This window comes from Coturnix japonica, chromosome 1, assembly GCF_054131305.1.
Source record: "Coturnix japonica strain WE chromosome 1, WE-NBRP24, whole genome shotgun sequence".
Classification (NCBI taxonomy): domain Eukaryota; kingdom Metazoa; phylum Chordata; class Aves; order Galliformes; family Phasianidae; genus Coturnix; species Coturnix japonica.
The window spans coordinates 108,426,410-108,442,115 of NC_140663.1; the positions used below are offsets into that span (position 1 = coordinate 108,426,410).

A 15,706-nucleotide genomic window follows, 5' to 3' on the forward strand; every position below is an offset into this window, starting at 1 on the left:
TGACACATCCGAATGCTCCAAAATCCCTCCAGATCAGCCTCACACCAAATGACCCCTACGCTGCCAGCTGGAGAAAGGCAAATAGAGCTGCCCAGTGGGCCTTGCTCCTACCATGGGCAGGAGCTCGAATGGCCAACAGCTGCCTTCTGGCCTACCCCATGCTTTTTGATTTTGGTATTTATTACCCCTATAATTATGGAACATAAGACTTACATTTGTGGCATTTCTCAGTGCTTTTCTTGGGGGGGGGGGGGGGGAGAGGAGGGGGCTTTTTTCAGGTTGTCATTTTATTTTCCTTTCCAGGTAAGAAAGGAGAACTTACATGTTTGTGCTACCTATAGACACGTCTGACTGTTGCAGCTGGAAGCAGCAGACACTGCGCAGAGCAGCGATGGTAATGACGATGGCAATGGCAAAGCCGACTCAAGACGGGACACCTACCGCGGCTGGCAGGCAGCTGGCTGCCATCAGGCAGGCACAGGCGCCATCGTATGGCCTGGAAGGGATGGCCAGGCAGCGAGATGCCGTCCACAAGTGCGGATGTGTTTTAAGACGCTGAAAAATTCACGCTTCTTCAGAGCGCGGTGCGAGCTGTGCCTGCACTTGGCAGTTCGCAAAGACACGTGAAAGTTCCAGACAGAATCACAGCCGCAGCGCTGCAGCTCTGTGCCGTTTGCACAAGCCTCTGTGCGGTGCCGCAGAGCTCTGTTGCGTCACACCGCCTCCTTACATCATCCTGAAGTAACAGCGCCTGACACAACGCCTGCAGTCAGCCCTGTGACAGCTGAATCTAAGCCTAACCGTGCTTTCAAGGTTTGATATCTTTCTCAGTGCCCTATAGTTACGTCTTCAAAGAACAGAGACCATAAAGCATCACATGCTGCATGCGAACTGCTGAATCACACACAGCCTGTCACCTGGGGAAAGGACCCTCTCAGCCCTGGGAGCACAGGTGAAGGCAATTCAGCTGTGTGACCGGCAGGGGTGGAGCCTGGCTGCGCCTCTCTTACACCTCACTTAAGGGCTGACTGCCACTGGGAAAGGATCTCTAGTTGGAGATCCTGCCCTTGTAGAGTCCATTCTGTGAGCCTTGATCTTTGGAGACAGGTGAGCACGTTTACTTTTCCTGTGAAATATCATCCAATCTGTGCTGGTCCCTCTGTTGTTGCATTTTTGTATCACCCTTCCACCATGCTAATCCTTCTGGTTGTAACACATGCAAATAGAAGCTCTCAGCTTTCTTTATTCCTTTTCTGCGTCCTGGAATTATTCTATTTCCAGCACAGCTGCTCACTGACCTTTTGCTAGAGAGCTAGTGTTGCATATATGCAACAGTGTAAGTAACAAATGTACTCATGCTTTAGAGAAATGCCGCTGCGTCACTAAAGAATGACTTCTTTCCAGTATTTCTGTGACACCAAGCAAAGCCAGCTTGTAGCTGTTACCAGCAGCACTACCACACCTCTGGAAGCTCTCCCGTGTAACCCTTCCAACTGTACAGCCAACCAATGTATTCTAGGAAAGAGATGCTCTATACTTCAACACGCGTCCTCCCTTCAGTCAGCTCAGAGTAGTTCTGAACACAACTAAAGCAGTGGAAACGGACGAAGCGCTGGGGAAAGACAAAAAGGTGATTTGGTTTTATTTTGCCCATCACTAACTTGCCTCCTTTGCACAAAAACAACAAAAAAGCCACAACTAGTTGGGTAGTACTTGCAAGATATATAGTATGCAGAGGAACTCTTTGGAGTAGATTTCAGTTTTGAGGCAATATTGATCCTGCTCTCTGTGGCAGCCTACATTTTCTTTTGTGCCCATAGATTAGTTAAGACTTAGGTTTATCTAAGGTTTTAGAATTCAGAGTTAGAGAAATTAGCTTCCAAAGCATTGAAGGTGAAATATTTGAACGGCACATTCAAAGCTTTATGCTGGTCAAGTAACAGAAGAATCAGGAATAACTGTATCTGACACTCTCTTTTAAAAAAGAGAAGCACTACACAAATACTCATGTATTTAGTCTCAACACCATCTGAGGTAGAAGTACTTTACAAACCAGGAGACTGAGTACAAGAACATAGATGGAATAAGGCAACATGAAGTACAAAGCACAATAGGAAACAAAACCAGCCTGCTTCGCTGATGTCCACTATGATGAGTGGAAAAAAGCAACCCTCAGAATGCTCTTTCAGATACTAAACAGAGCAACTCAAACAAGATTTTGAAAACAAAGGCAGTACTTTGTATAAAAATGTGGAAAGTAGCACGATTGGCTAAAGAACTTAGTATATAAAATAGCTAAAGTTAAGTACATTAGTACAAATGAAAACATTAAATGAGTGTTAGTACCCCACAGTTGAGTATACTACATTGTTTTCTCCTAAGGAGCAAGATTCAGACTAGCCAAGCACACGTGGTTGATAAACCATTCTCCCCATCCTGATTTCTTCCTCCAGAATCATTCCCTTCACACCCTTTCCCAGGCATTTTATAGTTCAAGACCACAGCTATGATTTGCTCAACAGCTTAATATAAATTTAAACTCTGCCAGGTCACCCACATCAAGTTCCACGAGGACAAGGAGCTACAGTTCAGACTAACTACGTTCTCTTCATAAATCCATTCTGAACTAATTTCAAAGAAAGTACTGCTGATTCAGATCCAGTTTGTGTCTTTCTCTTGGGGGAGTTTATCTAAGGGTCCTTGTAACACTGGAAGCAACAAATTGAAGTCAGTCAGTGCCGCCATCTTAACTATAAGGCATAGCACAGTTACAACCCTATACACAAACTTAGGAACAAGCTTTTCCTGTAAACAGCAGAAACACCTAAACAAGGCAAGATGTTGCACAGAAAGGGTGTTAGTCTTCAAGGCCAGAATAACTTCTGCTTGCCTTTAGCTCTTGTATTGGTTGAACAACCACCACTGTCTTTTGTTACTCAAAACATTATATGATGAAAATAAGCAATATTTTATTTCAATACCACATTTATCATTTGTGTGTTACACTGGGGCTGGCTTGACTGATATTAAACAGATATGTCCAAAACACACAAAATAACATAAATTAGACATGCCGTGAGACATGTACAATCAATTTCTACTAAAATGTGGATAATGAAACCCACTTCTACGCCGATTCTTTTACACTTTTAATGGTGATAGTGACTAGTATTTTAGTAAGAGGGTAAAATTCAATAGTGTACGACAGCCATACAATTCAAAGACAGTGGTTGCACAGCTTCCAATCCCATTATGAAGATACACTCCCTCCAAAATAGAAACGGGCGCTTCGTCTTTAAAAACAAAGCATTCTTTTTTTGTTCTTCAGTCGTCATCAACAGTTGGTTTGATTGTCACTCCTCTTCTGATCTGACCCCAACCAATTAAACTGCAAAAAGAAAAACAGTTGGCAACTTTTAATAGCAGGCAGAAACACCCAGAACAGATCAACATACTTTTATTACGCTTAAGCCGTCAGTTCTTAAGATGCTTGGATTCTTTCCCCGCTCACCTCCCTCACAAAACATCCCACCAGATCTAAGAGTGGTTAGTAGAAACAGAATAAAGAAGGACGAGGGACACAGAACATTGGCGTGTCTGTAATCAATGAAGAAAGTACTGCTGAATGGTGAATTTAAACATGGAAAATTCTATAATGTATATTGGAGGAGTTAACTGCAATTATAGCTTCATCTCTTTCTACATGTAAGTGCTGCATTACTTTCAAAGAGAAATGAACATGGAAAAATACAGACAACTGCAGTAAAACTCCAAATTTAACTCTTAATGAACTTGCAACCCATAATGGTAACTCAAGTCTCAGGTAAGTTCAGTACAACCAAAGCCCCTATTATAGGCTGCTGTTGCCTCAGAATAATATACTTAAAAGGATGTGTTCATTTCCACAGTCAGCAGGCAGTCCATAGAACTATCTTTAACACATTTTTCATTTCTGGCAAGGAAATACACAGAAACCACAAGCGTGTTCCCATGTAATTTGCTAACAGTAGGGCTCTCTCTGGACTTTGACAGATAAGCTAAAAGAAGAACTGAATTATACTATTGCAGCACTTCCTACTTTTTGAGACCATATTCATACCTTGTAGCTATCCTGTGTTTGAAGCCACAGTTCCTTACAATCACTAATGCACGTTGTTTGCTTCGCCATTTGCTAGCTACTTAACTTCTATGCCTTTATGTATTTATTTCCTATTTTATTTCTCCTTTTCTTGCTTTCTCATTTTTCAGTACTCCATCCCTTCAAGCAGTTAAGTTTCCTTCTCATTATGCCAACCGTAGAGAGATAAGTCAGCCTTTGGCAAAAATTGGTTATGTTTCAGGAGTGAGAAGTAATCTTCAAAGGCCAGATGCCTTGGAACAGAACTCACATTAAAATTTGCATAGGTTGGCAGTCTGTGGCTTAAAATAGCATAGTTTCCAATATACATAGTTTCTCCTCTTCATTTTGCTTTCATTGACTGTAATTGGATCGGGTTTTTTAGTATGTTTAAATCACATCATTTTTTTTCCTCATTTTTTTCTTCCCTTTCCCCAGGGAATAACCAGTTCTCTGATTTATCAACTATCTCCAAGGCAGCATGTACTAAATTGCTCACGCTTTTCTGATATCTGAAAAATCATCCATTGATATTTAAATCTCAGTTCTTTTTCATACAGCAAGAACATCTCAGATGGATGCTTCTGTTCCCTTATACTGTCTCTCACGCTGTAAGAGCTGTGTAGGGTCAAGGAATCCAAACACTGTTAAATTCTTATGGTATATATGGAATACGTAAAAGGTACCATATGTATAATCATCTACAGAGAAGTACGACATTAGGCCTAAAATGAATCATCAATCAAACCTGCTCATCATTCAGCCTCCATATATTTCAGTGCAGATTGACATTTTTATAACTGACATTTAAACAGATCAAAGTAGTTAATACTTTTCCCTCTGTTCTGAGTACATGTAATACTAGAACTTCATAGGCCCCATCTCCACTCCCCTACTACTTCTTTAGAGGTTGCACTGCACAGCTCCACAGGTTGAATTCCACTGACTGTGGCATGCATGAAGACAGGCTTTGGCGTAACATTACTTGAATTTTCAAACCACTGCTCCAAGGTTGCCTACTGTTTCCTTCATTACTGCATGGCTGTTTTATCAACAGAGCCATAAATATCAGATGATTCCTTGTCTGATACTTAAAAGATATCTCATCACCTACCCTGCTTCCTTCAAAAGAGGATATGAGTATAAGATGAAGCACCCCCCAGTAACAGCATCAGTGTGTCAGAATTCAGAGGAATTCTTTAAAACAGAGATGACTCTTCTAGAGCGTGATCAGATCTACCTCTTTATTCTTAATATGATTTATTTTTTTATGCAGTAACAGCCAGGTATTCTACCAATTTAACACCAACTTACCGCCAGTGCTTCTCAACTCTTCGACTCAGGGCAATTTTTTCTCCCACTTCTGTGCATACTGGGTTAGTCAGCACTATCTTCCCCAAGTCAGCCTTTACTGCGCTGACTCTTCCTCCAGTAGATAAGGATCCAATATTTACCATTAAAACTTCATTCTTTGATAATTTTTGCACCTGAAATAACACACACAAAACTCTGAAACGTAAGCTGTAGTATTTGAAACAACCTATTCCCACTAAGCATAACAGTATTCAACAGCACAATCGCTCAAATGAAGAAAAATACCACAGGCATTATTGAACATCTTTTGTGATTCAACTGCCACAGAAACGAGACAGCTGAGAAATGCAGAATCTATATATAACCCATGCACAAATGATGCAAAAGAGCATTTGCGGATAAAAAGTTTTCTATTTTTAACTCTTGTGAAGGACAAACATATAGATATGCTCTGCGTGTAGTAGCACAGACTCTTGTAGAGGAATCCCAACAAAGCGCATCATGCCATTTTCTTTAATACATACCTAGCACTGCACGTACTGCATTGAAAGCAAAACAGCTGCCTTGGATATTGCTATAAGTGGAATGAATGTTTTACTGTTTCTTCAAATTATCTGTCTACATACATCAAAATGATTCCTCAGAAAGAAAAAACCCCAAACAAACCAATTCACAGAGGATAAAGGGCTAAAGCATTTGATTTACACAAAGCAGTCTATAGATTTTAATTCAAAAAGGAGCTTTAATACTAAAAATGATCTTGTAGTTTGATTAGTGTAAAAAGGATCATGGAACATGAGACCTTAGTGTGCATTAAGTTCACAGTTTCTTTTTGACTGCAGTGTTTCAGAAATACTTAGCTTTAAAAAGCTCTTCAGAGAGAGAATCTACAAGCAGAAAGTAGATCGGTGTGTATGTAAAGCTGATTACTGCACACATTAATAGGTTGATAGCAAACGATAACAGCTACAAATGAGGTTAGAAGAACTTCTGAATTGAAGACATAAATACTTCACAGTATTTCAACCTACTCTGTTATGAATTCCTACTCCTCTGAAAACTTTTATTCTACAACATTAAAGAGACAACAGATGACAAGAGACAGCCATGTATGAAGAGGGAAACCGAATTACTATATGGTTCAAAAATGTACATATTAATACAACTTTGCACAAGTTATCTTAACAGAAATCACAGAACAGACTGCGGTACTCTTAAATTAATCAATTCTAAATGTATTAAGTACAGACCTTTGCAGCTTTCTTGTCTCCTTCAGTGCGCACACCCAGCAGTCGTCTCAGCAGGAAATAGGAAATTTCTAACTCTGTAAATATTTCAGGCAATGCTCCAACTGCACCAAGAACTTGCCCTACCATTCGGTCAGCCCGGCACAAAGTTGGGTCAATCTTAGTTCCAACACCTACAACATAACAAGGAACGTCACAAGGAGTAATTGAAAGGTGGCTGTCACATTTACATCTTCAAATACTTGAATGAGATCTAAAAACAATATACTGAAAAAACACTGAAAATGTACCAGGCATTCCCTATTATCTGGGCGGCACTCTCAGAATGTCAGCAAGACTGCGATCTTTGTCTAAACAGGATGAAGAAATATTCTACTGTTAAGGGTGATACACTTAACAATTCAAGTTGAACTGAATTGGCTACTGACATCCAGACAAATTATCTCATAAATACAGGTTTTCCATAAGCGTCATTTATTTGTCTCTTTTTAAATACATGTTAAATTGCTCATAGCCTTTTTGGTTTCACTTAGCAATGACTTTTAGTATAATAATCAAGTGTTTTCAATAAGCATTAGGTAATAAATCTCTTCATAAAAGAATATCCTTACCTATAAGTCCTCCTGGAGCAGCGTATTGTAAATCGTTGTGCTCAGCAAAGAGTGACACAATTTTGGAAAAGATTGGCTTGCACATGAGTTTTCCTTCACTGTCCTTGGACACAATACCAGGTCGGACCTCAATTTCCTGACCGACCTAATTACGAAAGTGAGAAAGTGGTTGACAGGTTGTTTCACAGGAATGGAAAGCTAATCTTCTAGTCACAGGCAAGACATGCTTATTCCAAGACTGTAGTATGGATACAAACCCTTGGTTCTGGGCTACTGCAGATCTTCTGTGCTATTTAGTATAAACCTAATAATACCTAAACCTCTTCAGCTTACATCCAATGAAACAATTACTTTTCTTTCCAGTACAGTCTAAATAACTGCTTTTACAAAAGGGTTTTATTAGTTGGAGCTCCAATGTGCAAATTTTAGGGTCTGCATTTATTTTTAAATACTTCATTTAGAAATGTTACAGCACTGAGAAAAATGGGGTTAATTTGATCCATATAATTGATGGCCAATAAAATAAAAGACAAAGAATGCGTACGTTGAATTAATGTTCAAAGACGGTTTGTTTTTTTTGCCTAACAGAATAACTTTTAAAGTTCCCATATATTAACAGTGTCCCATGAGAAAGAAAATATATGCATACATATACATACACAGAATATTTATGTGGAGAAGTGAGATCTCTAAGAACCCACACACAGCTTAGAGGTACCTCTGAAGGCTTTCCCCCCTTCTCCTCAGAGTAATTCAGAAAGTAGGAGGGGTGGGACAGAAAAAAACCCAGCTCACTCAATGTTTGTAAGCAATGAAGATGACATCATCAGTAGAAAAAGCTAAGACCGAAGTAACAAATACATATCTACATCTATCTATGTATAAGTACAATGTAAGCATTTATTTTTCCTGTAAAAACCGGGGAAGTATCAATGAGACATGGCACATACAGAAAAGACAGGTGTATATAGATATATATACAATTCAATTTCATATACTTATTTTGTACTAAGCATGCATGTAGAAAAACAACAACAACAACAAAACCCTACTCATTATCACTACAAATTTCCAAAGAAGGGAGTGAAGATTACCTTTAAAACACCTTTTAGAATACTACCACCAGCTACACCCCCTTTAAGGTCATCAACTTCACAGCCAGGCTTGTTAACATCAAAGGACCTAATTACTAAAAAGAATAGAATAGAATCAAATTTATAGTTAAGATCCCGTTGTTAAAGAAAAGCACAAGTTCTTTAAAAACTGATTATTACCCCATCATCTTGAAGATATTTAATTATGTACAAAAACTTTATTCAGACTGAATAAAATAGGAGTATTTTATTGAGCTGATTTTGTTCTCAGATTCATTAGAGCTGCTCATACACATTAACATCATTTTAAAAAAAAGATATTTATTCACAGCAAAGAATAAATATCAATAGCTGAAAAAGAATCATCAGCTATTCTGAGAAAAGCTTCAATATTCACAGTGTCACTATTCTTGTAACCTTGTTTTAATACTCTGTGTTCATATGAATTATTAACTTCTTTTTAAAAGGTCTTCCACGTTTTTGTGGCATTACTGGGAAAGAGAAAACCACAGATTCACTGTAGCAGAACTGGATTTCTAAATATATTGGACAAGAACTGAGAGTCCTTAATATAGAAAATCTGACCAGGCTACCCTGTCTATAGGACTTCCATATAAATGATTTTCATATACAACAGTTTGTCAGCACTTTGTTAAATGGAATGTCTAGCAACTGAAGTTTTAATCAACAACCTTCTCATCATTATCACATTTTACTGCTGTTGTACACATGATGTCAAGCCAGCAATTACCTCAGATAGATTTAAGTGTGGTAGTTCAACTATGAACAAACAATACAGCTTCCAGGAAATACTTCAAAAGGAGGAGAACTGAACACTGTTTTTAAACCCACCCCTTCTTGAGAATCCCGCCACATGGTGTTCTAAGGGCATAACAAATAACAGCCACAAAAGCTCAAACACAAGCACCTACATACCAATAAGCCTTGGTTCAGATGTAAAGTCTCGCAAAGGGACTGGAATTTTTTTCACTATATACTCGCAGACTACCTCAATGTTGTATTTCAGCTGTGCTGAGATCGGAATTATTGGAGCTCCTTCTGCAACTGTACCTGAAAGAAGTTTGACATCAAGCCTTAATACAGGATTTGCAGAAACACAATCAAGTGTTCTGTAGCTGTCAAAAGCACTAATGAAATTTGAGGTGCACTTTACACATGTTTCCCAAAGCAATAAGTATCACAGCATCTCCCATTCCCTTCAACATTTCAGCTCCAACCAGCCAGACCTACTTTTTGAGGCAATCTGAAGCAGATTGCCACTGCATTACTGGGTAAATGCGTACAGTGAAGTTTTACAATTGCTCTATGAAAACTGCTTACAGATAATATTCTGCTTTTTGGTGATAAAAAAAAAATCTTAAGAGAAATTCCATAGAGAGATTGGATATCTAAATATTCCATGAATCAGTATTAAAGACAGATTTCACTTTGATGAACCAAAATTCCTATCAACTTCATAATCAACCTCTTCTAAGGCCTGCAATGCAACTAAATATTAAAAAAAAACCAAAACAACACAATTATTTATATGGAAGAATATAGTTATCAAGGTTTGCTAAACATTATTCATTTTAATTCTATCTATATTTCTCAATGTCTGCAGCTCTGACAAAGGAATGTGGATTTCTACCCCAAGCCACTGATGTAGCTGTAATGAACAGCTTATGCAAGGCAACTGTTGTGAATGAAGGAGAGCCCCATCAGCTATCTCTGATAGTGACAACCCAGCTCTGCAGTCTTTAACATATCCCAGTACGTATTTCAGCAAAGCAGTCTGAAATATGAAAGAGGAACAACTCCAACGGGCTATTTTTCTAAATTAACAAACCACATATGCCAGCGTAATCCAAGTATGAGACTTCTTTCATAAATACATAGAAACAATTCTCCCAGCAGTGAAGAATTTCTACCACTGACCAGACTTCTGCCATTGAAAGCTTACCTTGCACAAATGCAAGAATCTGCTCGTATTGTTCTTTAGCCTGGCTCTCCTTCACTAAATCAATCTTATTCTGCAGAATCAAAATGTGTTTCAGTTTCATGATTTCTATAGCAGCTAGATGTTCTGAGGTCTGGGGTTGAGGACACGACTCATTACCAGCTGAAAGAAGAAAAGTGATTGTAATATAAAAAACCATAAAGGGAGACGAAACTCACACAGTTAATAAATGTAATTTACACCCAGGACGGGAGTAAGCTCTTCAAAAGGGCTGACAGTAGCAGGACACGGGGAAATGGTTTTAAGTTAAAAGAGGGAAGATTTAGGTTGGATGTTAGGGGGAAGTTCTTCACTAGGAGAGTGGTTAGGCCCTGGAACAGGCTGCCCAGGGAGGTTGTGGATGCCCCGTCCTTGGAGGTGTTCAAGGCCAGGTTGGATGGGGCCCCAGGCAACCTGATCTAGTAAAGGTGTATGTTTGGTGGCCCTGCCAGGCAGGGGGGTTGGAACTACATGATCCTTGAGGTCCCTTCCAACCCGGGTCATTCTGTGATCTGTGATGTGTCTTCATTAAAAACAAACCAACCAGTATGTAACAGAGACATGACTATCACTGTAGACCTATTGCATTGTAGACCTACCTATCAGCAGTAAAGCTGCATCCATTACTGCTGCGCCGTTCAACATAGTAGCCATCAAAATGTCGTGGCCAGGACAATCCACAAAAGAGACATGCCTGGTGGAGACAACAGTGAGAAGGTCAAAAAGCCAATTACCAATAATTTCTGTGAATGCGAATACCTAAGCATACACACAAATTAAATGAATGCTGAAAATGAACTAAAAAGCAAATAAACAGGAACCATAACAGTCAGTACACTGCTTTCTGGTGCGAATTTGCTCCATGAAGAAACCATGTAACACGTCATCAAAGAGCAAGGGACTCATTTACTGCTTTGTAAACAGAAATTAAACACCTACTGTAAGCAAATAAGCAGCAAAATGCTGAACCTAATGCTTTTTAGCACCATCTTAACAACAGCTGTGTAACCATCACCCTCCAACAGGAGTTACTGTTAAAAGCGCTCTACCAGAGATGTGATTAAAAGAAGGCACAGAGCAGTGCACGTATTTCATACAATAGCTTGAACTAAGAATCCTGTCATACAACAGCCTTTGTGACTACTCTCATTTAGTCACAGCAAAGACTCACACAACAACTATTTAGATTACTATACTTGTCTAATGACCATGCTATGATTACCAAATTAATAAAGGACACCTACACTCTAGCACCAAGACTCATCTCATGTTAAGAATCAGGCTTTATTTAATATTCTTTTCTGGAACTTGAAAAACTTTTCTGCCTCTAGTAAGAAAAAGGAATTCAAAAGAATGGGTATGTGAGGCCCACATTAGTTTTTATTAGCTCTCTATAACTTCCTGAAGGGAGGTTGTAGTGAGCTGGGGGTTGGCCTCTTCTCTCGTGTAATCAGTGACAGAACTAGAGGGAATGGTTTTAAGCTGCGCCAGGGGAGATTCAGGCTGGACATGAGGAAGTATTACTTCTCAGAAAGGGTAGTCAGGCATTGGAATGCACTGCCCAGGGAGGTGGTGGAGTCACCGACCATGGGAGTGTTCAAGAAACGTTTGGATGTTGTGTTGAGGAATATGATTTAGCCAGGAAGTATTGGTAATGGTTGGACTAGATGATCTTCTAGGTCTTTTCCAACCTTGATAATTCTGTGATTCTGATTCTGTGATTCTAGTGGCTTTAATATGTACTTTAATATGTTCAGAGCAGGAAAAAAAAAATACTGTTTCACTTCAGAGCAAAGCACTCAGGGACAGAAAATAGAGTTGTGCTTTACTCTGGATTGCACACCACAGCTAATAAAAGAACACGGGTTAAATATGCTTCACATCTGGGGCGTCCAATCTGAAGTGCCTAAGAGCATGTGGTCTGCTGTTCTCATTCAGCTTGCAGCTCAACCCTGAGTATTGTTAGTTACGTAAAGTATAACTAAATTAAGCATAATTTATACCACTAATTCCACAGCATTTACCTGACTAGTTTGAAATTCCCTTTGGTGCCAGGAATATCTGTAGGGAATTCATCTGGGGTACTGCTTCCACAGGATCGGTAACATTCCGGTCGGGAACAGCTCGGGTCATCCAACTTGTAAATCTGCAAGTATTTTGGTTTTAAAGTTTCATTCATCAATAGTTACTGATAAGCCTTTATCCACCTTGTAATATCTTAGTGACATACTTGCTTGATTTCTATCAGTGACTCACCTTGGCATTGGCATAACCCAGCTTGATCGTGATATTTCTTTCCAGCTCATTTTTAAACCTGACAGTATGAACACCAGATATAGCTTTGACTACTGTCGACTTCCCGTGGGCTACGTGGCCAATTGTACCTATGTTTTAAAGGCAAATGTTTGTCAGTTAACTGCTGTTCAGCATGCACAGTGACCATCAACACAATTACCCAAACGCTCTGGAGCCAGTAAGCCCAGTGTTACCATCAAAATACATACGGATTCCTTAGCTGTTTTTGTATAAATGAACAACAGCTTAGAATGAGCCCTCAACAGACATTTCTACAATCTATACTTCTGTGGTAACTATTTCAATTCCCAATTTTAAGATTAAAAAGAACTACTCATCTACTTCATTCAAAGTAGCGCTCATGAATTAAAACTGTAATGTTTTTCAAGTTAGAAGGGTCTGACAAGTCTCTTCCTGCATCCTGACAAAATGTGTAATAGAAATACCTTATCTATATCACTGTAAGTATAAATGTCTTACTTTTTTCCCCCACATAGATACCATACGTTAACACACGAGCACTACGAAGCACCACATTAACACGTTCCCCGCTCCCTCTTATTCAGACTTCCTTTTACCTATATTAATTGTAGCTTGTCTGCTGATGACTTCTGGCGACAGAGGCGTCAGCTTGGTAACATCCTGTAATGAAGGAGATTTTACAGTTTATTCATTTGGTATCTAAATGCTTGGACGTATTGTCTCAAAATCCAACCAAGCCCCTTAAAGTAACTTGAGTTACACATTCCAGTTTTCATAAGTACGTGAAACAGGGTAAAAGGGAACACGAGCCTACAGTCAGATTAGGTTGTAAAGCAATAAAGGAAGCAAGCAAAACCAAAAAATGAAACTCAAACCAAAAATACACCCCACACGTACCCAAAATTAAACTGGTTATAACATGCTGAGATTAACTTTCCATGGACTACAGGGCCAACCATACCTACACTTGTCAATGGACAGCTGTTAGTTGTGTGCAATGGTTCCATTATAGTCAATACGTAATTAGAACTAACAGTTTGGAGCAAGTACATCCTGAAATGTTATTAGCACCACGGATCTGACTTCTTAAATGGCCGCTTTTCCTCAAATACCTTTCTTCCCACTTTAGGTACCAGACAAAACTGCTGGCATGTCACATCACTTACAGATACATTCATTCAGTGTAAAACAAAAGGAAGAAAGAACCAAACAAAAAACCCTACAAATTAGTTGCTTTGTGTTCTGCTTTTTTTTGTTATCATCTCCTTTAGAAAAGCTCATTGTTCAGATACAGCGCAAGTGTTAAAATCCACTGAAACATCTCTCTGTGCCATTTTCTGAATCTGTTCATGGTAACTTCAAAGCCTGCAGTGAAGGGATGAGCTGCTGAGTTCAAGCAAAGTTCCATGAATCATCTTTGTTGCAGAACAGAATGTAAAGCTTTGTGAAATCACACCATGTTCACACTCAGACACAAGCAGGTTCTGCACGTTATTAAAATTGACCATAGCTGTGTAAAAACATAATCTTACTTATATTTTAAGCATTAAGTGAGTAATATGTCCAGGTTCAATTATATTTTTGTCTATCTAGACAACTAACTTAGCACCTGAGCTCACTGAGGCCGGCGATGGGCCCATGACCTGCAGATGGCGCTGTGCAGCCGGATGACAGCGCCATGAATGATGCAAACCCTGTCACCAAGAGACCTGTTCCCGAAGTACAGGATCAGCACAAATGCCATTTTTCTTCAAGGCTGGCATCAAGTTAAGCTCAGCAACAGGCTACGGTGAGCTGAAGGCTTTCAAGGGCCCACTGAACAAAGGACAGAGTGGGGCTGAATGGTAATTCCTGTTGATCAGGAAATGAGGAACTGCTGCACTCTTGCCAGCTGGCAAAATACCCAATGAAAAAGAAAAATAAGAAGCTTTCTGAAGTTACTAATGTGCTTCACTAACAAACATGCTAGGACACACAAAAAAAAAATTCTCATATTCAAAGAATATGAAACATTGCTACTGACAATAACAACAACAAAAAACACCACATGTGCATGTACAAACGTTCTGTAGTTTGTCATGCTGCACCGGGATCTGTCAGGCCGAACATGGCTCCGAGCACCCTGATGTAGCTGTAGGTGTCCCAGCTCCTTGCTGGGTACACGGACTCACAGAATGACCCGGGTTGGAAGGGACCTCAAGGATCATGTAGTTCCAACCCCCCTGCCTGGCAGGGCCACCAAACATCCACATTTACTAGATCAGGTTGCCCAGGGCCCCGTCCAACCTGGTCTTGAACACCTCCAAGGACGGGGCATCCACAACCTCCCTGGACTCGATGGCCTTTAAGGGTCCTTTCCAACTCAAACTATTCTGTGATTCTAAGAGCAGGCACTTCCCTGACAGCTCTACACAGCACACCTGCCCAACTCGGGCACGCCGAGCAGCTCACGCTACCGGCCCGTTCGGAGGAGGCGGCTCCCTATTTACCACAGTGTGAGCCCTCGGCACCCCATGCCGGCCAGCCACGCGGAGGCCGCCGTGACCTGCCCAGTTCTCAGCGCTCCCCTCAGCCTGCACCCACCCACCCACCCAGCCAGCCGGCCTCCAGAGGCGCCCAGCAGCCCGGCCGCAGCCACCCCCGCCCGGCCGCACAGCCTTCAGCTCGGCTCCCGGCCCTCCCGTCGTCGGCAGCCCCGTGGAGAGCAGCGAAGCCTTTCGCCCTCCTCTCCCCGCCCCCCGTCCCGCAGAGCCCCCCCGTCGCCGTGCGGGCGCCCCCCACGCGGGCCGCACCAAGGTGGCGAGGTCCTGCCGGGAGAGGTGCGGCTGCCCCAGCGTCACTCCCGCCTCGTCTCCCGCCATCTTGGCCGCAAGAGGAAGCGGGGCTGCCCGCACGGCCGCCTGACCCCTCGCTTCCATTGGCGCCGCCTCCACCACGCCCGGCACTCTCGGCCCGACACGGCCGGCCCGGGCTCAGGGACGCTCGGCGCTGTGCGGCTCGTAGCCGCCCTCAGTCCCGCCGCGAGGCGACAGCGGCTCAGGCGCGGC

At 41.1% G+C, this 15,706-nt stretch overlaps 1 protein-coding gene across 1 annotated transcript; it reads right to left on the bottom strand.

Moving 5' to 3' along the window:
• Positions 1–2,947: 2,947 nt before the first annotated feature.
• Positions 2,948–15,529, bottom strand: EIF2S3 (eukaryotic translation initiation factor 2 subunit gamma). The gene is made up of 12 exons (XM_015885723.3): positions 15,452–15,529; positions 13,256–13,319; positions 12,639–12,766; positions 12,407–12,528; positions 10,982–11,076; positions 10,347–10,505; positions 9,320–9,454; positions 8,384–8,478; positions 7,290–7,434; positions 6,682–6,851; positions 5,432–5,604; positions 2,948–3,388 (listed from the first exon to the last, which is right to left on the bottom strand). Exons 1-12 carry the CDS (start codon positions 15,518–15,520, stop codon positions 3,325–3,327), a joined length of 1,419 nt encoding a protein of 472 aa, XP_015741209.2. The 5' UTR covers positions 15,521–15,529; the 3' UTR covers positions 2,948–3,324.
• Between the last annotated feature and the right edge of the window lie 177 nt (positions 15,530–15,706).

Excerpts from the sequence above, each read along its gene's own strand:
- EIF2S3 (XM_015885723.3), bottom strand. The coding sequence starts at position 15,520 with ATGGCGGGAGACGAGGCGGGAGTGACGCTGGGGCAGCCGCACCTCTCC. Across the intron at positions 12,767-13,255 it reads ACAAGCTACAATTAATATAG|GTACAATTGGCCACGTAGCC; the intron begins GTAAAAGGAAGT and ends TTTAAAACATAG. Across the intron at positions 8,479-9,319 it reads ATCTGAACCAAGGCTTATTG|TAATTAGGTCCTTTGATGTT; the intron begins GTATGTAGGTGC and ends TATTCTTTTTAG.